Below are 21,413 nucleotides of genomic sequence, written 5' to 3'. Positions count from 1 at the left end.
ATGAAAGAGAGAGAAACCATATCATTGTGACAGCTCCAACGCATCTAGGAGCTGAAAGAGAGAGAAACCATATAATTGTGACAGCTCCAACGCATCTAGGAGCTGAAAGAGAGAGAAACCATATAATTGTGACAGCTCCAACGCATCCAGGAGATGAAAGAGAGAGAAACCATATCATTGTGACAGCTCCAACGCATCCAGGAGCTGAAAGAGAGAAACCATATCATTGTGACAGCTCCAACGCATCCAGGAGCTGAAAGAGAGAAACCATATCATTGTGACAGCTCCAAGGCATCCAGGAGCTGAAAGAGAGAAACCATAACATTGTGACAGCTCCAAGGCATCCAGGAGCTGAAAGAGAGAAACCATATCGTTGTGACAGCTCCAACGCATCTAGGTCCCCGACAGCGCCCCCCTGCGGCCGGCCACTCACCTTGCGGACACAGTCCATGTAGTTGTTGCGCTGCAGGGAGCCCGGGTGGAACTCGTCGGACTGCATGGGGAAGTGGGAGGCCACCAGGGCCTCCAGCGCCCTCCGCAGGTCGGCCAGGGGGTCCTCGGGCAGCGCCGTGAAGAAGGGCAACACCAGCAGGGCCTGGCTCTGAAACACAAACACAGACAGACAGACACAGGCATGAGAGTGATGTGAGAACTGTTTATGTGGAATCGAGCAAGCTCGTAGGTCTGCTATTATTATTTTTTTATTGTGAAAATGTGGCGCAAATTTGGAATATATATATTTTTCAGAACGAACGTCTTTGCTTCTGGGGGGGTCCCTGGAACAACATATTTTCAGATGGGGGTCGGAGGCCAATTACATATCATTTTTGGGGGTCCTTGACATGAAATATTGAACACCACCGATACAGAAACATGAGGTATTTCAGAAAACTGTCAGGATTTAGAAGATTATTTTTTAATTTAATTTCGACGTCAGGCCTAAAATGGGTTAATGGGTCAAACGTATCAAAAAGGAAGGGTGGTGTCGCGTGTTATATTATTGCTCTAGTTTGGCCGTCACCTTGAGGTTCAGGGGCAGCGCCACGTCAACCAGCAGAGAGGTGAAGGTGGAGAACACTCCTCGGAAGGCTCTGTGGCCGACGTCCGAGCACACGGAAGAGTCGATCTGGGGGGTGAGAGAGAGAGAGAGAGCAGTGAAAGAAACGTCAGAGCACACTGAGGAGTAGGGCATTCACTTCTAGTCATTTTTTGAGTGGTGCAACCACTCCAAGGAACAGCAATGTCCGTGCCCGCCTATGTGTTGTTCACCGGCTATGTGTCCGTGTGACATTAATGAGCACGAGTATGACTAGTACCAGTAGGGGCGCTGTTGTGCCAGAAACAGAGAGAGAAAGAGTGCTGCACTGTTGCCTGCTAATGAGACAGTGAGAGAGAGAGAGAGAGAGAGAGGGGTGTGATTTTTACTAGTTGACTAGTTGCCTGGTAGGTTTAACTACTATTATGTAAAAAATAAATAAATATTTGTAAAATTAAAAACTGTGTACATTGGTGAATATAACTATAATCTACCTGATCTTGAGGCCTACAAAATCGGGGGAAATAAAATAAAAAATAAATATATATATATATATATATATTTTTTTTTCTTATCAACTAGTCAACTAGTACCAACAAGGTCGACTAGTAAACTAGTCGACTAGTTGCTTAATGCCCTACTGAGAAGTAGTAGTGAGAGAGCAATAGTGTTGGTTTTGTCTACTAAAACTATGACGAAAAACGTCCGTCGACTACCGTTTTACACAGAGGAAAACGGAATAAAACGCAGATGACTAGCTATGATGACTAAAAACTAAGGCTAAAAATAGTGACAATTTCGTCAAGAAATAAAAACCACAGTAGACTAAGAATGCTAGGGAGGGAACTAGTGGAGAAAGAGATCCAGTAGAACAAACAAAAAAAACAAGTCATTTGTATGCTTGGTTTGCATGCTGAAAATAGCAGATCTTCAAGCTCACAACACGCTCCGGTTCAGTCTCTGTAATACCTGTAAGAGCTTGGCGAGCAGCAGCAGAGTGGACGTCTTGCTCTCGGCCGTGGCAGCGTTGGTTCCCCACCACGGCTGCAGGCAGTCCCACCTGCACATGATGACACACAGCAGGGAGTTGTCACAATCAATACCAAATCAGTCTAAATCGCAATTACCTGTGTGACAATTAAATGTGTAAACGGTGACAGTAGAGAGACTCCCACCTGGACAGCACCTCCTCCACCAGCCGGACGCCCTGGCTCTTTCTCAGCGAGCGCTCGCGGAAGTTGTGGTCCAGCATGCCGTTGAGCACCACGCTCACCTGGACACACAAAAGGTTGGTTTAGCCGAACTGGAGCTGAAGCCTCAGGGCCATTCTTTTATACAAAAGAAAGACACTGGAACATCTTTTTGTCTTACACTGCTGGTGCATTACAGCACAGTGAGTTGTCCAGAAACACGACATATCATTTATAAAAAAAAAAGAAAAAAAAGGAAACTAATAGAGGGTATGCGCATGCATGAAGTGAGTGTCAAATCGAGTGGCAAAGTGAGTTTAACGTAATTTAATGCAATCAGATAGGACTTTTCGGTTTGGATGTATGGACTGTCAAGGCCAGACATTTCTTTTGGCACTCAGTAGGCGTTCCTGCATAACTTGTATTGTATTGTATTGAGGAGAAGAGAAGAGAAGAGAAGAGAAGAGAAGAGAAGAGGTCCTGTATATATACATACCATGCCGGGGTTGTGCGCCGCGGCCTTCATGAGGTGTGGCACGGTGGTGGCCAGGTGCTTCAGCAGCTCCGTGTTGAGCGTGCTCTGGAAGAGGCTGTAGAAGTACTCGCCGTGGGAGAAGCTCAGGAAGCTGTCGCCGTGACTCCCGGAGAGCGGCACGGACAGCATGATGGAGTTCAGCAGCAGGTCCACCAGCTGCTCGCGCTGGAGAGGAAGTACGAGGAGAGGGAGGTCATGCCCTATGTTCCCTCAGCCCCACGTTCCCTTATTCCAAAACAGACCCTATGTTCCCTCATTACAAAACAGACCCTATGGGCTGTATTTTGCGTGTCTTAAGTACCAGGTCTTATTCCCTAACTTGAGTAAACTAAAGACCTGGAGGCGTGATCAATGCCATTTGGCTATTCTGAGTTGCCAAAGAGCATTGATCACGCCTCCAGGTCTTTAGTTTACTCAAGTTAGGGAATAAGACCTGGTACTTAAGACACGCAAAATACAGCCCTATGTTCCCTCATTCCAAAACAGACCCTACAGTATGTTCCCTCAGCCCTATGTTCCCTCATTCCAAAACAGACCCTATGTTCCCTCAGCCCGATGTTCCCGCAATCTGTGCAATTACTGCAATAAGTGTAATAGTTTGACTTGAGTACGGTCCTGAGAAGAGAGGACAGGGTTAATTTCGTCAACTAAAACTATATGACGAAAAATGTTCGTCGACTGCTTTTTTCCACTGACGAAAACTACATGAAAACTATGAATAAATATACTGGCAATTTCGTCAACAAGATATAAACTAGACTAAAAGTGGACTAGTGGACAAGCTATCCAGTATGAGTAAGACACAAGTGATGTTACACTTGGTTGCATGCATGCTGAAAATCTATCTATAAGCTTATTTTCAGCAAGCGTAAATGTATTTTCCCACCACTGCAAATATGGTCCAGAGCGTGTTTACCTGTTGACTGAGAGAGAAGGCCAGCTGTAGCAGGCCGTCTGCCAGCCTCCTGCTGTTCACATCCAGGGAGGGCAGAGCTTTCCGCTCCTCTCCGGGCGCTATGCCTTTGTACACGGTCATCAGCAGCTGGGAGCCCAGGGACGTCGCATAGGACGAGTCCTGTAAGCGCACGGAAACAGCAACTTGTTGAGCTATAATCGTCCGGGCCTGGCACATAATGTACTCTTAAACCATCACTTGCGCGAAGGGGCCAACCATGTCTTATGTTGTGAATTACCTGGCTGTCCAGAATGGAGTCTTATGTTGTGTGAGTTACCTGGCTGTCCAGAATGGAGTTGAGGAGGTCCGCTTTGTGGATCTGCCTGCAGGCAGACAGAACCAGCTCCATGCGGTCGTTGTTGGCGCCCAGAGTGCTGCTCTGGTACAGGTCCACAGTACACAGCTGCTCCACACTGAGGCGATATTATATAATTATACCGTGAGATATTTATACCCAGAGATATTATGAAAGTATTATATAAGTATAGTATGAAAGAATTCCCGGGAGAACTCGAATCCAAACGACTGAGAACTTTTAACCCATTTTGTGCGGGAACCCCTTTTGGTGTTTTAAAGCAAGGTTGAGCACCACTGACATAGAAACATGGGTTTTTCTGGAAAACAGTTAGGATTTAGAAGCCTTTTTTTATCGACCTCAGTCCAAAATGGGTCAATTCCACGGTATATACCTTTTGCGCGACAGTCTGGCCCGCAGGCCGCCCTCCAGGCGGCCGCGGTAGGGCGAGCCCGCCAGGGCGACGAGCAGCGGGACGCACACCTGCGGGAGGTTCCTCATCACCTCCACGTCGGCCATGTTGAAGCCCAGCGCCGACGGCTGGCACACCGCCAGCGCCACCAGCTCGAAGAACGCGGGGGAGAAGACGTCTGGCTCCAGGAGCTGTGTGGAGAGAGAGTCGATCGTGGCTATACGGTTTGTAATCGACTTTTATTCAGTATTTTAGCTGTGACGTGAGCGCCGCCCCCTCCTGAGATACTTCGGGGTCCTATTTTATTTTACAATGTTTTTTACTATTTTTTTGTGTCGCTTTTGTGTCCCCATACAATTTACAATTTAGGCATTTAGCAGACGCTCTTAATCCAGAGCGATTTACATTAAGCAATAACAAAAAAGAATGGGAATACATCACATAAAAACATTTATCATGAAACATGCGTAAGCTAAGAAAGTAACAGTGGAATATCTTTTTTTTTTCAGAGTACAATCTGCTTGGCACTCTAGCACCTATATTCTGAAAGATTACCCGGTAAAAAATAGTGTTACCCTTTGGGTATAATAATAATAATAATAATAATAACTTTATTTATATAGCACCTTTCCAAAAACAAGTTTACAAAGTGCTTTACAGATAATAACAGTAAAAATATACAATAAGAATGAAACAAAACAAAAGAAACACAATTAAAACATTTCATAAAAAGGCTGTGCAATAAAGGTGAGTTTTTAACCGCGATTTAAAAGAGGATATACTGAGTTTGCCAGCCTGATATATATGTATATATATATATACCTTCCAAACGTCCTGGTCACACTTGCCCAGCACCATGGTGCCGAACTCCAGCAGGCGAACGGTGATGGTGCACTTGCTGTAGTTGTACTGCTCCAGCTCTCGGGGGCTGTAGTGGGAGCAGGACGAGCTGCTCTCCCTCTGGCCCTGCAGGGGGAAGCAGCTCTCGGCCGCCGACAGCTCCCGCGTGGCCAGCTCGCTCAGGAAGAAGCCCACGGCCTTCAGGAAGCTCGACTGTTCTTTAGAGCCTTGGGAAATGGAAGACGGGAAGGGAAAACTAGTTAAACGTAACTTTCAGATGGGTTAAGCGGTTAACTCATTTTGAGCCGAGATCAGATTTAAAAAAAAAGTCTTCTACATCATCCTGACAGTTTTCTGAAAAACCCATGTTTCTATCATTCTATGTCAGTCGTTCTCAAACATTTTCATGTCAAGGACTCCCAAGATTATATGTAATTGGCTGCCGACCCCCCCATCTGAATATATGTTGTTCCAGGGACGCCCCCGGAAGCAACGATTTGAGTCAAAAAACGTTCACTCGGAAAGAATATATATTCAAAGATTTGTGCCACATTTTCACGATTTTTCAAAAATAGCAGACCTACAAGCTCGTAGCGCGCCACTCTGTATTTTTCAATAGCTAAAGCATAACAGGTGTGCTCATGAGGTGTGCGACAACGCAAGCGTAAAAAATAAATCACACCCGTGTGAACCGAGTGGTGCAAGAAATGCGGAATCAGCTGGGAATGATATAAAGTGATTGAAGGTGCACGGTCACGTGACAGTAACCAGCCATTCGGAATCAAGTATTGAGACTAACCGTTTTAGAATGTGTGTTTCCTACTCACCGAGCAGCAGCTGGGGCTTGACGACGTGCAGGCTGATGAAGGTGTTGTAGCAGTCCAGGGCGGCCAGCAGCGCGTCCATCCACTGCAGCGTGACCCTGACGCTGAAGGGCCCCGCCGGCAGCTCCCGGAGCGTGGGCGCGGCCAGGAGGCCCCCGGCGCCCGCGCCGCCCTCCAGGCTGGAGAGCAGGAAGGCCACGCCGCGCTCCTTCAGCAGGGCCTCCAGCCACTGGGACGGAGACTGCTTGCCTTTGAGTTCAATCGACACGCATAGATTATCAGATTAAGGTCTCGGATACAAGCGGCCACCATGAGTTTTTTGATCTACAAGCTCACAACGTGTAGATGTAGATAGGCTAGTTGAACTATTAAAAAAATGATTTTCAAAATAGTAAAAAAAAAAGGCAAATAAGTTTAGGGATAAGGGTGGCGCAAGATGGAGCCCTTTTGTCTACAATTCCATGCTTTTGGCAAACATTTATCAAAATAACAATTCTTCTACATCATCTAATTGTGTAGACTTCTTGTAAATAAAGTAATGCAGATGCTTAAAAATACTGTGACTGTTGAGAGCGTCAAATGAAACCAAATAGACGATTTGGTTAACCCATTTTGGTGTTAGCATTATGTAATGCTTCAGCCGTTGAAAAATAGCAGATCTACAAGCTCATAGCGCGGCACCGAGTGGCGCGCTACGAGCTTGTAGGTCTGCTATCTTTTGAAAAATCGAAGAACGACTGACATAGTCAGTTTTCTGAACATAGTTCAGAAAACCGTCTGGATTTAGAAGACATTTTTTTAGAAAAATGGGAAAATGGGTTAACCATCATTTAGCTTATGGGGAACACCTGGAACCCTCTCTCAAGGGCCCCACTGGTGGTCACCCGGACCACTGGCTATAATTATGCTCACCTGGCAGCAGGGGAATGAACTCGTAGAAGAGCTCCATGCATTTGTGCCGACACTCGGTCTGGGGCCGACCGCACTGCGGCAGCAGCCACAGGACCACGTCCGCCAGGCACACCTTCTCGTCCGCGGGAAAGCCCCTGGAAGATGGAGGGTGGAGGGGGAGAGGGAGGGGGAGGGGATACTTTTTGATTCGCATGCATTTAGATAATTGGCTGTGGATGTGGACAGCCGTTCACGGCACGCCCATCTGAAATACGGTCTGTGCCAAGGAAGAGATGATTTGTGTAAAAAAAGAATCACACCCTCTCCCCCCCCCCCCCCTCCCTCCTCCTCTCTCTCTCTCTTTCTCAACAGTGCAGCACTGTCTCTCTCTCTCTCTCTGTTTCTGGCGCCCCTACTGGCCCCTACTGGTACATACTGGTGCTCATTAACCAACACATAGGTGAACCAACTAGCCTACCAACCGACACAGGACCGTCACAGACATTGCTGTTCCTCGGAGTGAAAAATAGGTGTGAGAGTAAAAATCACACCTGTGTGAACTGAGTGGTGCAACTCCCCTCTCCCCCTGCCTCTCTCTATCTCTATCTCTCTCTCTCTCTCTGTTTCTGGTACAACAGCGCCACTTTTGCCCCTACTGGTACTCATAGCCACACACATAGCCACATAGTCACATAGCTTAACACGGACATTGCTGTTCCTTAGAGTGGAACATAATTATACAAGTTTGCAGCGTGGCACGAAGTGGCACCCTCGTAGATTAAAGATTTTTGAATAGCCAACATCTAAATGGACAAAATGATTAAAATGGTTGTGATGCTACATTAACTACGAATTGTATTCACAGCACAGCTAGAAATATGTGACTCTTCGACCCTGCAGTCTTTTTCAAGTAAAACCAACAACTAAAACCTTTTTTGGCACCAACCTTGGAACGCGTCTCTTTGCGTTGTGCTTGTTGAGGCCGTCGGCCTTGTGTTTGATGATCCTCTTCAGGTGGTCAATGGCACTGCAACACTGCTGCACGGTACCTGAGGGGTTAATTTCAAACCATATATGGTCAACGGCACTGCAAGGGTAACAACCGGAGCCAAAATTCCAATACGCCAAAACTATGCCACTCGCTCACTCACACTCCAGCATGGCAAGTTATGGTGAAATTGGTGACCTGCCGAAATATGTGACCATCTTCTGGACATTCACATTAACTTACATGGAGGGACTTTGAAATATGTGTCCTAAAATACAGCTAAGTTGAACTCTGCTAATAAACAAACCGCAATGATTTCCGTTATAGGACACTGACGTTATGTGATGCCTATACAAGATGTCACATATTTATCACACATCGAAAAGCAAGCGATTTAGAAAACAAACTGCGATAGGTCTTCTTTTATATCCCTGAAGCGATTATGTGACACAGGTCTCAATGGTTCAGAAAATATTGTTTGTTATGAGCTGGTCCAGCTTGCTCCATTCACTGCTTTGTATTCATGCAACTTCCGGTGAGAGATGTGGCTCCTATGAAAGTGTCATGGCGCAGCACGGTCACATGACCATGACACTTCCTTGGTTTACGAGCCGACAAAAGTTGCTCATAATTTTATTTATGTATTTATTTATTTATGTATTTATGTATTTATGTATTTATGTATTTATGTATTTATGTATTTATTTATTTATGTATTTATTTATTTATTTATTTGACAGGGACAAAGCTCATTAATCAACATGTCAGTTTTCACCTCAATGTAAATGGGCCAGAGTTAGCCGAAGCTAAATTTCATCTGTAGTCCCTGGGCAGGCTCTTAAAGAAATGAATGATAAAAGAAAGACAGTGTGTAGTGTGCCAGCACACAACACCATGCGTTGATGCCATGTGTGCATATGTGCAAGCACCCAACACTATGTCCATACAAAAACACAATACAGTACAATACAGGAACAGATCAACATGGTACAGAGTAAAAGCGGCCATATCTTCCCGGGACGACGAAGCTTCTATTTTGAAGGCATCCCGGGCACTGATTGTGTTTTTAAAGCACAAAACCCCTTACCCACGGATGACTCATCAGAGTGTGCCAGAGTCAGACTTTCAACAAAGATGACCAGCACTTCAAAGACAAACTGCTCCACCAAGGCACTCTCCTCTCTGAAAAGGACAGAAGAGCACATTGAGCAATGGTCTCATTGGCACAAATACTCAATATAACTACAATTATGTACTATAGGATCCATCGATATATGAGCCCAGTTTTCCAAAATCACCATGTTGGCGCACTACGAGCTTGTAGGTCTGCTATTTTTGAAAAAAATCGTAAAAAATGCAGCAAAAAATGAATATACATTCTTTCAGAGCAAACTTTTTTTTTTTTTCGACGTCAGGCCTAAAATGTGCTAAAAGACTAGATTTGTGGAATCTGGTCTCACACGTGGTCTCGATGAAAAAAGAAGAACAGAAAAGCACAGCACTGACCTGAACTGCCTGTAGATGCTGTTGAACGCCAGGGCGGCGCCCAGCCTCTTGAAGCCGCTGGGGTGCAGCGCCAGGCTGTAGATGCGCTTGAACAGAGACTTGATGTTGGCCGGGCTCCTCTCCTGCTGCCGGGGGGTGGTCTGCTTGATGGACCACCGGACGAACTCCTCCATGCAGCGGCCGCAGAAGTCCCGCAGGGTGCTGTCGAGGGGGTCGATGACGCCGTCCTATAGGAGGACAAACGTGACATGACATCGAAATTAGAAAATGTTTCAGATGAAAAAAAAATGAAATGCTTCCTTCATGCCTGAGTGTCCAAGTTGCTCCTTTTCACCTGACAGGGGGGAGTTTCCCTGGTTGGACGTAGCGCGTGGAAGGAACACGTTATTCCAACCAGTTCCTTTCCCCTCCATCAGGCGCCCCTATTCAAAAATAGCAGACCTATACAAGCTATGAGCTTGTAGATCTGCAATCTTTTCAATAGCTAAAGTATAACATAAATGCTTAGTTAAAACACCAAAAGGCGTTCCCGTTCAGAATGGGTTAAATCGAATATTTAGTCATCAAAAAAAATCAACTTAAAAATCGCAAAATGGGTCAGAGCGACCTCACACACACACTCTAGTGCTACCTGCATAATTATGCAGAACAATAGTGAATTTAGTCACTTAAAAGGGAAAATGTCTAATAATGAAAGATAGATACTAATAATAGACAAAAATGACATCGGTACCAAGATGGCCTCCAGGACTGCCACGGTGTCCTGACTCTCAAACTTCTTGTTGTTGGTGAACCAGTGGATGAGCTGCATCACCAGAGGCTCAAAGAGCTGCCTCGTTACCTGGAAACACACAGAAACATCCAATATATTCCAGTTAAAACAGTTTGAGGGCATAAAACGCTTTACCCGCTATTTAATCAAATATTCTATCCACGCCGCCGAGATTGTTTTATTACCTTCGGAGCATATACGCTGAAGTATTTGCAGCTTTCAACCATGAAAATCCGGCGACAAACGGTCCGATGGTTTGTTATGATCAGAGTCTCTTTTTAATGATTTTAAAACGGCGAATTAAACGCATTAAACAAATGTCGGGTATAGCGTTTTGCGCGCTCCAATGACTGGTTGTGTGTATGCCTATATGCATGTCTGTCTGTTTTAGGCACGATATTTGCTCCGATTATGAAATTTTGCTGCCAAAAACAACACTGGATTAGACACTTGGGGCTGTATTTTGCGTGTCTTAAGTAACCAGGTCTTATTACTTAACCTAAGACCTGGAGGCGTGGTCAATGATCTTTGGCCACTCAGAATAGCCAAATGGCATTGACCACGCCTCGAGGTCTTAAGTTAAGTAATAAGACCTGGTACATAACCCATTTTGGTGTTAGCATCATGTCGTGCTTTAGCTATTGAAAAATTGCAGATCTACAAGCTCGTAGCGCGCCACTTGGTGGCGCGCTACGAGCTTGTAGGTCTGCTATTTTTTGAAAAATCGAAGAGCGACTGACGTAGAAGACATTTTTTAGAATCTGATCTCAGGTCAGAATGGAAAACTGTCAGGATGTAGAAGAACATTTTTTAGAATCTAATCTCAGGTCAGAATGGAAAACTGTCAGGATGTATAGAAGACATTTTTAGAATCTTATCTCAGGTCAGAATGGGCTATAGGGCACATACTGACCTGGTCCACGTCACAGGCCAGCCGCAGCAGCACGGGGAACAGCCTCTTGTGGAGGTTGTACATGGCCGGCAGCTTCTTGTTCTCGCCGTCCGCCATCTGGGAGCTCTTCCCGATCATGAAGACCACCATGCTGTGCAGCATCTCGCACGCCGCCACCTGCGAAACAGATAACACACGACAACACGCTGGATCAAGACCAAAAAACCAGATGCCGATAAAAGTCACGTCAAGACACGCGTGTAAAGTAAAGCTTGGTGTGTCTGTCGCCCGTGATACGAGGTAGAAAAGTACCTTGGTGTGCCTGTCGCTCGTGGACAGGGCCAGCTCGGTGATGCGAGGCAGGAACGGGTCCAGGTAGATGACGGGCTTCATGTCCTTGAAGGGCACGGCGAAGCTGAGCCTCTTTTCCGTGTCCCACGCCACGCACTTCTTCATCATCTCCTCCGACGACACCGCTGAAAAGAGCACACCGGGCACGGCAATGCTCAGTCAATGGTGTAAAGCAACCCAGTGCATTTACTTAAGTACTGCACTTAAAGGACAACTTTAGGTTTTTTCAACCAAGGTTCATGTTTTAGGACGTTATTAGAGAAACTAAAAGGTGACATATTGAGCCTATACACACAGTGTGGCTTCCCCCCAGTAGACTACCTTCATATTCAGTAGATCCTGTTATCTTCCGTGGCCAGATGTAATTTCCTGGGATCTAGCAGGACTATAGTATATAATTAAAAAAATAAATCACCATAAAATGTTGTACAAAAATACATATTTAGCCCCATGTTCGAATGCCCCCGCCCCCCCCTGTCAAAAAGAGCTAAAATCCCTAAAACGAAAGAAAGAAGCAAATGAAAAAAAATGTACACTCATCTTTTACTTTCTCTGATAACAACCTAAAACATGAACCTTGGTTGACAAAAACTAAAGTTGTCCTTAAATGAGTAAAATGTTGAGGTATTTGTACTTTTACTGCTACTACACATGTTGTACTTTTCCCCCTCTTTATGCATTTGAAAACGTTAGTTACACTACTAACTGTCCTTGAGCAAGACGCTGAACGCCTATAATTGCTCCCGATGTGCAGGTTTTTCCCTCATTTATTGTACTTTAGGTTAGTTATGTTAGTTAGGGATTTAGAATTGTATTTTTGTTTAACTCTCCGTTAGGGCCTTTAGTTAGGGGTAAACTTTTTATTTCTAGTTAGAGCCGTTTTCTTAGAATAGAACCTGCACCTTGAAGCCAATACTATACAGTTGTGAACCAAAGAACAAGGTAATGTAAACTTTGTCTCTGCTAACGAAAAAAAAAGAGCTACAACAATAAACTAAAGTTCTTTTCAACCCTTTCTCCTCCTGAATTATGTTATGTTCCTTCACCCTAGACGAAGGTGCATAACTGCCTTGCATGGATTCCTCCGCCATCGGTGTGTCAATGTGTGTGTGTAACTAGGTTTTGATTATTACAGTATTACAAAACATACAGTAAGACTCCAGCCTCGTCATATACATTTTGGCAATTATTTGGCCAAAGTAACCGATCTACAAGCTCACAATGCGTCGTGTTGCAACACATTTGTGAGCTTGTAGATCTTAGGTCTGCTATTTTTTTTTAATCATGAAAATGTGACCCAAATGTTTTGATACATATTCTTTCACAGCTAACATTTTTAACTCAAATCTTTGCTTCTGGTGGGTCCCTGGAACGACTTATTTATCAGATGGGGGTCGTACATATATGTTTGGGGGTCCTTGACATGAAAATGTTTGAGAACCACTGATATAGAAACATAGGGTTGTTACGACACAATTAGTCTAGGGGTAATTAAGTGTAACATTGAATGGACCGACAGGACACCAGCTTCAAAATGCGAACATTTATTTTATATATGGATGAATAAATAGGGAAAAGACGGATGTTTTACAGAATACAGATTAAACTCAAAAGAAAACCTAACAAACAGACACAAAATAATACTACAACTAAAGCAAAACGAATTCCTTTCCGAAGGGAATAAATTAAGGAATAACTATAATCAAAAGTCCACAACTGTGTGGCGGCTGGGAGAGAGAGGGTTCCGGCCTGTCTCTCCGTTGTCTTCTTGGAACAGACTGACTCATATAGTGTAGGTGAGTAGGAGAGCCATGATCAGGAGCACTCCCACTCTAGACCGACAGCCAGTCAGGGCCGATCACTCCCTGACAGACGGGCCAGCCTCATAGGTGTCAATTATGAATCAGTCCACCTGCGGATGATTAGGGAAAACACACACAGGCACCACTCCCCCCACCCTAGTACTGTGTAGTTGAGAACAATATGAGAACTTCTGATAAATATTCATATATATCCTCCCAAATATACACTATAATGATATAATGATCCCCGATCATCACACCCCCCAACCCAGAGGAAGGTTATGGGACATTCAGAACTTTCCTAACACCATCTCATTTAACATGCTCAGAATTTTCAAAAAAAACAAAACACACACACAGCCCTAAGGCAAGTGAAAAACAAAACAGAGTGGCAAAAGTAGAACAAACATCAGCGGCCCGCTTAGTACGTCAGAAATATAAGGACTAGCCAGAACTTCCTTCTCATTTATGACCATATGATTAATTTTATCCTACAAAACACATTTTTGAGCAAACATTTTTTCCGAATAGGCTACCTATAGTTATGGGCACGCAACCCCAGCTGCAAATATAATTTAAAAGAAACCTGCAGAGGAATCTTGCAACATTACACCTAAGAAGAATACGAGATGACCAATAACTGTAGCTTACATAGCGCTTGAAAAATGCAACAAAACACATTTAGAAAAAAAAACTAAGCACGTTAAAATCCATTAAATGGAGACAATATAGAACCCATTTTACCTCATTCATTCATGTGTGGACACGTATGCTTGGCCAACTTAAGGACAAAGTCGACATATAAAACCAACCCACTTTAGTACGTCAGGCTAACACATAACCCTTCTCATTTTAGAATTAATTTCACCACCAATAAAATGTTTTCAGATCGGTACGTAAGGTTATCAAATAAATAACCTGTCTCACGTTAGAATTAATTTTACAACGAACGACACTTGTTCATATCGGTCCGTAAGGTTATCAAATAAATAACCTGTCTCACGTTAGAACTATACAGTTTCAAAATACTAACAGGCCAGCATTCCACACAATGAATAAACTACAGATACTCTGAAACACTACTTTATAGCCCAATCCTTTCGGAGCGCAAAACAAAGGATGCTTTAACGAGTTGGTTGAACACAACCACTGAAAAAGGGGAAAAACAAACAAACAAATGCAATCTCTCCCCTGTCAAGTGCGTCGCCCCTCCAACGGCACAGTTGACAGGAGGTAACCCAAAAAAAAAGTTATAGGCCTATCGAAACGAAAAAATATATATAGATCCTGCAATTTCACAAGAACTTACAAAACATTACTAACGGGAAAAAATAAATAAATAAGCAAATGCACATCAGTGTAGCCTCCCATGTAGCCGCACAAGGCACGTCGCTAGCAAACGAGCCATGTCAAAACAAAAGGAGTAGCTACACCGCCAAATCAAAATGAGCTTTAAGCAAGCTCCCCAGAGCTCTGATTATTTTTACGTACGAGCGCAGGGCAAGAAGCAATCATATGCCCTTTTTCATGGCAATAATAACATTCCCGTGCCCCGCCAGATCCCTTGTCATTACCAGAATGTGAAACACTTTTTGCCGACACTTGCTTGTCACACTGTTTAGCCTTAGCCGCTCTCCCCGCACCAGGGCCAAAATCACGGCCCGGAGAGACAACTGAACGGTGTGCCAACTCAAACTCATCTGCGCAAACGGAAGCCTCTGCAATCGAGGTCACTTTACGTTCGTTTAGATAAATGACAATGCTCTCTGGTAGGCAACACTTGAATTCCTCCAGTAAAATCATTTCACCCAACTGCTCGAAAGTAGTCACATTGCTTGCTTTGCACCATTTTTTGAAGAGTGTCGCTTTCTCACGTGCACATTCTACATATGATTGAGTAAGAGCTTTATCAGCGGATCTAAAATGTTGCCTGTATGCTTCAGGAATGAGTTCAAATCCGCTAAGTATAGCTGCTTTAACAATATCATAATCCAAGCTCTCTTGCCCAGAGAGGTTGGCGCAGATGTCTTGGGCTTTTCCAACCAATTTACTTTGGACCAACAGGGCCCACATTTCTTTTGGCCACTTAACAGTTATAGCCATCCGCTCAAAAGCACAGAAAAACGCATCAATCTCACCTTCTTTGAAACTAGGCACCAGAGCGATCTGCTTGCTTACGTCGAATGCCGACTCTCCTCTGGAACCACCAGACGAACCTCTTGGTACCATGTCACCAAGTTGTGGGGGGGCAGCCGCCGCCGATGCCGACGACGACAGGTCAGGGTAGGCCCGGCCTAAGCGAATTCTCTCGATCTCCCGTTCCGTTTGGGCCAATTTGCATTCCTCTGTACGCAGCTCGGCCAATTTGATTTGAAGTTCCATTTCGCGAAGGCGTATGGCCCCCCTTACGTCCTGAGGACTCCCCCCCTCTACTTGCGAGTCGAGGTGCGAGCTCTGGGGCCGTGCCTCCCCAGAACCCCCGAGGCCCGCCGCTGAGGATGGACCAGGCTCCCCTTCGTCCGCCTCAGCTACTAAGGCGTCGGTCACACCGACTTGACCTGCTCCTGATGCCATAGTGATAATGCCGTGTGATAACAGCTGCTGTGACACAGCCAAGAAAATTGCTTCTTTTTTCCTGGTACCTTCAGGCAAAGGAACGTTGTACTGTTTAGCCACTGCCCACAACTCCCAGTATGTACACCGTTCAAGTTGTTCAAAAGTCAAGACATCCACGACCGCAGCACTCTGAAAGTCAGAGTCCATACTATACCGCCACCAAGCTCTTACTCAAGTGATGCAAGCAACGCGATTTACTTAATGAACTCTCCCCCGCACCACCAGTTACAAAAAAAACAACAAAAACAATCGAACTGACTTAACACTGTTTTTGTTCGGACGAGCCCCCAATATGTTACGACACAATTAGTCTAGGGGTAATTAAGTGTAACATTGAATGGACCGACAGGACACCAGCTTCAAAATGCGAACATTTATTTTATATATGGATGAATAAATAGGGAAAAGACGGATGTTTTACAGAATACAGATTAAACTCAAAAGAAAACCTAACAAACAGACACAAAATAATACTACAACTAAAGCAAAACGAATTCCTTTCCGAAGGGAATAAATTAAGGAATAACTATAATCAAAAGTCCACAACTGTGTGGCGGCTGGGAGAGAGAGGGTTCCGGCCTGTCTCTCCGTTGTCTTCTTGGAACAGACTGACTCATATAGTGTAGGTGAGTAGGAGAGCCATGATCAGGAGCACTCCCACTCTAGACCGACAGCCAGTCAGGGCCGATCACTCCCTGACAGACGGGCCAGCCTCATAGGTGTCAATTATGAATCAGTCCACCTGCGGATGATTAGGGAAAACACACACAGGCACCACTCCCCCCACCCTAGTACTGTGTAGTTGAGAACAATATGAGAACTTCTGATAAATATTCATATATATCCTCCCAAATATACACTATAATGATATAATGATCCCCGATCATCACAAGGGTTTTTCAGAAAAACTGTCAGGATTTAGAAGACATTCGTAGAATCGATCTCAGGTCTAAATGGGTTTTAAAACACCAAAAGGGGATCCCGCCCCAAAATGGGTTAAAACATGTTTGGGGTCATTTTATCAACCTCACAGTTCTTAAAGTTGCTTGATTCAGCATTTAGATATTTGGTATTATATGCCCTCCTTTTCCTATACCTGTGACCAGGTTCCTGTTGACCTGGCCTCCGAGACGACCCAGGATCCTCACCACCCTCAGCCTCACCAGCACCTGGGGAGAGTCATCCTGGTGGCAACGACACAGAAAGAGAACACAGCAGCTCTGAGCTACGATACGATACAACTTTATCGTCAGCTTGGACTGAAATTTGCTTTGCGTCCATGACGTCACCGTTCAAGATACAGACAAGATGGTAGACATTACAGAACCAAAAATCACAGAAACAATCAGGAACGAGAACATATCCACTGGTTTAGCGATTTTGGTTTAGAAGCGAGATAGGCCGATGTACAAAAATGAGATATTCGGTCTGTTTCTCCTAAATGTAGGGACTCTAAATGGCCTCATGGAGGAAACATAGCTTTTTCAGAATGTAGAAGACATTTATAGAATCTAATCTCAGGTCAGAATGGGTCAAAGTGCTATTAGGGTGCAGTACCATGGCCAGAAGCTTGGACTTCTTCAGCAGTCGGGTGATGATGCGGCCGTGTCCTCGCTCGCTCCTCGTAGACACCGAGGAGAGCATCTCCCAGCTGCTCTCGTCCTTCTCTGGAACGACCAAGAGTCCACAAAACACAACAAAATGCACTGTTTAGGTTTATTTGGAGGATTCTGAAAAGAAATCTCTTAAAAAGAGACATTTACAAATAAAAAGTAAAACAAAAACATAAAAGGGACCCGTGGAAATCTGTTCCGCGAGCCACAAGCAGGTCCAACCACTGCAGTGACGTTATACGGGCATACCGCTGACGGAGCTGCTCTTCAGGTATCCGTCCAGCAGGGGCAGTATCGTCCTGTAGCAGGGCTGCATGTCGTCCGCGGGGATGGAGGAAGACCACGCCTCCAGAGCGTCGAGCGCCACGTTGGCCAACGGGATGTGACTCAGGCCCAGTTTCAGCGCCGCCTAGGGGGCGCGCACGCATACACACACAAGAAAGACAGACACAAAGAAAGACACAAAGAAAGACAGACACAAAGACAGACACAACACAAAGACAGACACAAAAGACACGCACACACGCACGCACACTTGACATTCAGTAATTGGGTCTCAAAATGAGAACATTATAATGGTGTGTAAAACAGAAAAACATGTTGGTGACCCCGGGGAGCAGTGTTGTTTTTGGCAGCAAAATTTCTATTTTAGTAGTCATCTTGAATAGTTTTCATTTAGTTTAAGTCACATTTTACTTTAGTCACCCGGAATGATTTAGTGTTAGTCTAGTTTTAGAAAATATAAGTAAAACTCCTTAGACTGAGACTTAGAAAAAAGGTCCTAAGACCTTGGTCAGTGCTATATGATTTTCACGGACAAAGTATTTGCTGGTCCAAAATGTAACATCGACGATGTAGGTATTGAAAGTGTAATTTTATTTCCGCCTCTTGGCCAGTTCCCACTTGTAAAAGAGACGCAGTGGGTTTTTTTACTGGCTAAATAAAAGGTTAAATAAAATGAAATATAAATTCTGACCTCCAGAGCGGGGCAGTAGGCCTTGATGTCCAGCTGGACGATGCCGTGGTGCAGCGACAGCACAAACGTCAGGCAGGACGCCAGCAGCTCGTCCTTGTACTGCTTCATCCTCACGCACACCTGCATGGCGGGATACAGTTAAAGCATTTAATCGAAATTCAAAAAAATTCTTCTAAATACTGTCGGTTTTCTGAAATGCCCATGTTTCTATATCAGTGGTGCTCAATATTTCATGTCAAGGACCCCTAGAAAATATATGAAATTGTCCTCCGACCCCCATAGTTCCATGCATGGTTCTGAAAGAATATACAATTATACATTCAAAGATTTGCACTACATTTTCACGACTTTTCAAAAATAGCAGACCTACGAGCTCGTAGCTATGAGCTTGTAGATCTGTAAAGGCAGTCTGTGGGACCCATGCTCAAAAAGGTCAATTCATAATAATGATAATGAGGCAACACAAGAATTCAGAGTGATGAAGTATAAGGATTTTACTCGAGTAGGAGACAAACTTACATGACCTGTTAATGCATGGAAACCCCAGTCTGACTCACAGAGTCACTGTGACTCTGTGAGTCACAGTGACACAACCAAACCCCCAACATAGCCTCAAGACATTCAATAAATGGGACAGTGACATCATAAAACAACCAGGACCAAACAGCACCACAGGGGTGTGACAGATATCATATTATTAAATGTTTATATCTTAATTTCCACGACAGATCTGCTATTTTTCAATGGCTAGTATGACATAATGCTTAAAACACCAAAAGGGGTTCCCGTCCAGAATGGGTTAAGACCCATTTAGACCCGGGGACATTAGGATTCTACAAATGCCTTCTAAAGTCCTGACAGTTTTCTGAAAAACCTCATGCTTCGATGCCAGTCTCTCTCAAACAATTCCATGTCAAGGACCCCCAAAAATATCTGAAAATATGTAGTTCCAGGGAGCCCCATAGGCAAAGATTTGAGTTAAAAACATTTGCTGTGAAAAAATAAATATACAAAGATTTGCGCCACATTTTCACGATTCTTCAAAAATAGCAGATCTACAAGCTAGGTGCCGCGCTATGAGCTTGTAGATCTGCCAGCTAAAAACACCAAAAGGGGTTCCCGCCCAGGATGGGTTAAGACCCATTTAGACAAAATGTCTTCTAAATCCTGACAATTTTATGAAAAATGTTTTAAAAAAATCTATATCGGTGGATCTCAAACTTTTTTCATATAAAAAGGAACCCAACATGTTTTATTGGCCGCCGAACCCACATTTGAAAATATGTTGTTCCGGGATCCCCCGGAAGCAAAGATATGAGTTAAAAACATTCACTGTGAAAAAATACATATTAAAAGATTTGCCGCACACATTTTCACGTTTATTTAACAACTAAAGTTTAAAATAATGGTTAAAGTCCTTAAAGCTATGACACAGATGCGTTAAATGGTAAATGGTAAATGGTGCATTTATATAGCGCCTTTATCAGGTCTAAATGGGTTAACGGTTAACCCATTAACCCACATGTACGTACATACACACACACACACACACACACACACACACACACACACACACACACACACACACACACACACACACACACACACACACACACACACACACACACACACACACACACACACACACACACACACACACACACACACACACACACACACACACACACTCCTCTCTCTCTCTGTCTTATTTAACATATGTAAAAATATAGATCTGATGTGGTTTAGTGATGCAGAGTGACTGAGATGGATTTTCGAACAGAAGATATTTGCATTAGTGATCACAGGGAATGATCACAGGTGCTCTACCTGCACAGCCTTTGTGATCTACTGGTAGATCGCAATCTACCTTTGGTAGTTAGGAGGATTTGATGTTTGAAACAATGGAAAATACAATGTTGTTATATTTGGTGGATTTTACACTAAATGTTCATGAGGAGATTATCCAGTGTGCAGACTGTTATATTGTTGTTCAGAGACCTCGTGTCTCACAGACTGACAGTGTATTCCTATAACTTGAAATGTCCTTCCTTGTAACACTAGGGTCCTTCAACCATCTAAACTAAAATGTGGAACACCCTACCAACAGCCGTTAAGATATGTCAATCCCTAGACTCCTTCAAGACCGCTTTCAAAGAGCACCTACGGGTTTCTGCAATTTGAAACTGGCCCCTGTAAAAAAACAAGTTAAAGTCCCCTTCCCACCACCATTTCCCCATACTGTACACTGCACTGTACATCATTATCAGACTTAATTTTGTCCTTGATCTTCTTGTTTATGCCCCAACATGACTGGATATACAGGTTTTGTAGCAGTTGTAGAAAAATTAGACCTAAATTGTCTAATGTTAAAGCTAAGTGTCTTTTCTTAAAAACTAAACTTTTTATATATATTTTGGGGGAAAATAGCCAATTTAACACAGAGGTGCCCACTATTCCTTGGTGCCCAGTCTGCCCACCTATCCTCTTACCGTACTGTCATTTTGGCCATTTGAAAATAGCCGATCTACAAGCTCTATACACGCTCGGAATGTGATGCATTGTCAGCTTGTAGATCGGCTATTTTCAAAGGATGTTTATACATTTGACATCTTGAAATGGGACATTCTTCACAATGACTAGCTTAATTACTTTTTGAACTTTATTAGTAGGCCTACATGTTGAATTCCGGACTTATACTTGTAACAGAGTAGTTCTACATTGCAGTATTGATATTTTTACTTAAATAAAACATTTGAGTAGTTTTTCCACCACTGTAGATTGGATAATGTTCCCTGTCTGGAATTATAGATGCTGGGGTTCTCAAATGGTTGTGTACACATTCTGAGTTGTTGTCCAGCAGGTGGCAGTAAAGGGTTAACCTACAGTTGCGCAGTGAGGAAATGAAATGAAATGAAATCT

General features: G+C 43.9%; 1 protein-coding gene across 1 annotated transcript in view; it reads right to left on the bottom strand.

Moving 5' to 3' along the window:
• The window catches only part of prkdc (protein kinase, DNA-activated, catalytic subunit), a 122,139-nt gene that overhangs the window by 68,699 nt on the left and 32,027 nt on the right, over nt 1-21,413 (bottom strand). The window contains exons 20-40 of the mRNA XM_080794236.1: nt 18,495-18,614; nt 17,768-17,927; nt 17,463-17,572; nt 17,002-17,089; nt 11,449-11,612; nt 11,158-11,313; nt 10,206-10,313; nt 9,473-9,699; nt 9,054-9,148; nt 7,925-8,027; nt 7,000-7,133; nt 6,091-6,336; nt 5,246-5,490; nt 4,406-4,614; nt 3,994-4,129; nt 3,678-3,836; nt 2,723-2,926; nt 2,212-2,309; nt 2,006-2,096; nt 1,022-1,126; nt 434-601 (exon numbers count right to left, since the gene is read on the bottom strand). Of these exons, the coding sequence (XP_080650362.1) occupies nt 434-601; nt 1,022-1,126; nt 2,006-2,096; nt 2,212-2,309; nt 2,723-2,926; nt 3,678-3,836; nt 3,994-4,129; nt 4,406-4,614; nt 5,246-5,490; nt 6,091-6,336; nt 7,000-7,133; nt 7,925-8,027; nt 9,054-9,148; nt 9,473-9,699; nt 10,206-10,313; nt 11,158-11,313; nt 11,449-11,612; nt 17,002-17,089; nt 17,463-17,572; nt 17,768-17,927; nt 18,495-18,614 (3,126 nt within the window). The remainder of the gene's footprint in view (nt 1-433; nt 602-1,021; nt 1,127-2,005; nt 2,097-2,211; nt 2,310-2,722; nt 2,927-3,677; nt 3,837-3,993; nt 4,130-4,405; nt 4,615-5,245; nt 5,491-6,090; nt 6,337-6,999; nt 7,134-7,924; nt 8,028-9,053; nt 9,149-9,472; nt 9,700-10,205; nt 10,314-11,157; nt 11,314-11,448; nt 11,613-17,001; nt 17,090-17,462; nt 17,573-17,767; nt 17,928-18,494; nt 18,615-21,413) is intronic.

Source organism: Protomyctophum bolini (genome assembly GCF_963924005.1).
Source record: "Protomyctophum bolini genome assembly, chromosome: 21".
Lineage (NCBI taxonomy): Eukaryota > Metazoa > Chordata > Actinopteri > Myctophiformes > Myctophidae > Protomyctophum > Protomyctophum bolini.
Note: the sequence above shows the minus strand (reverse complement) of the source record. Positions and strands in the feature narration are given on the sequence as shown.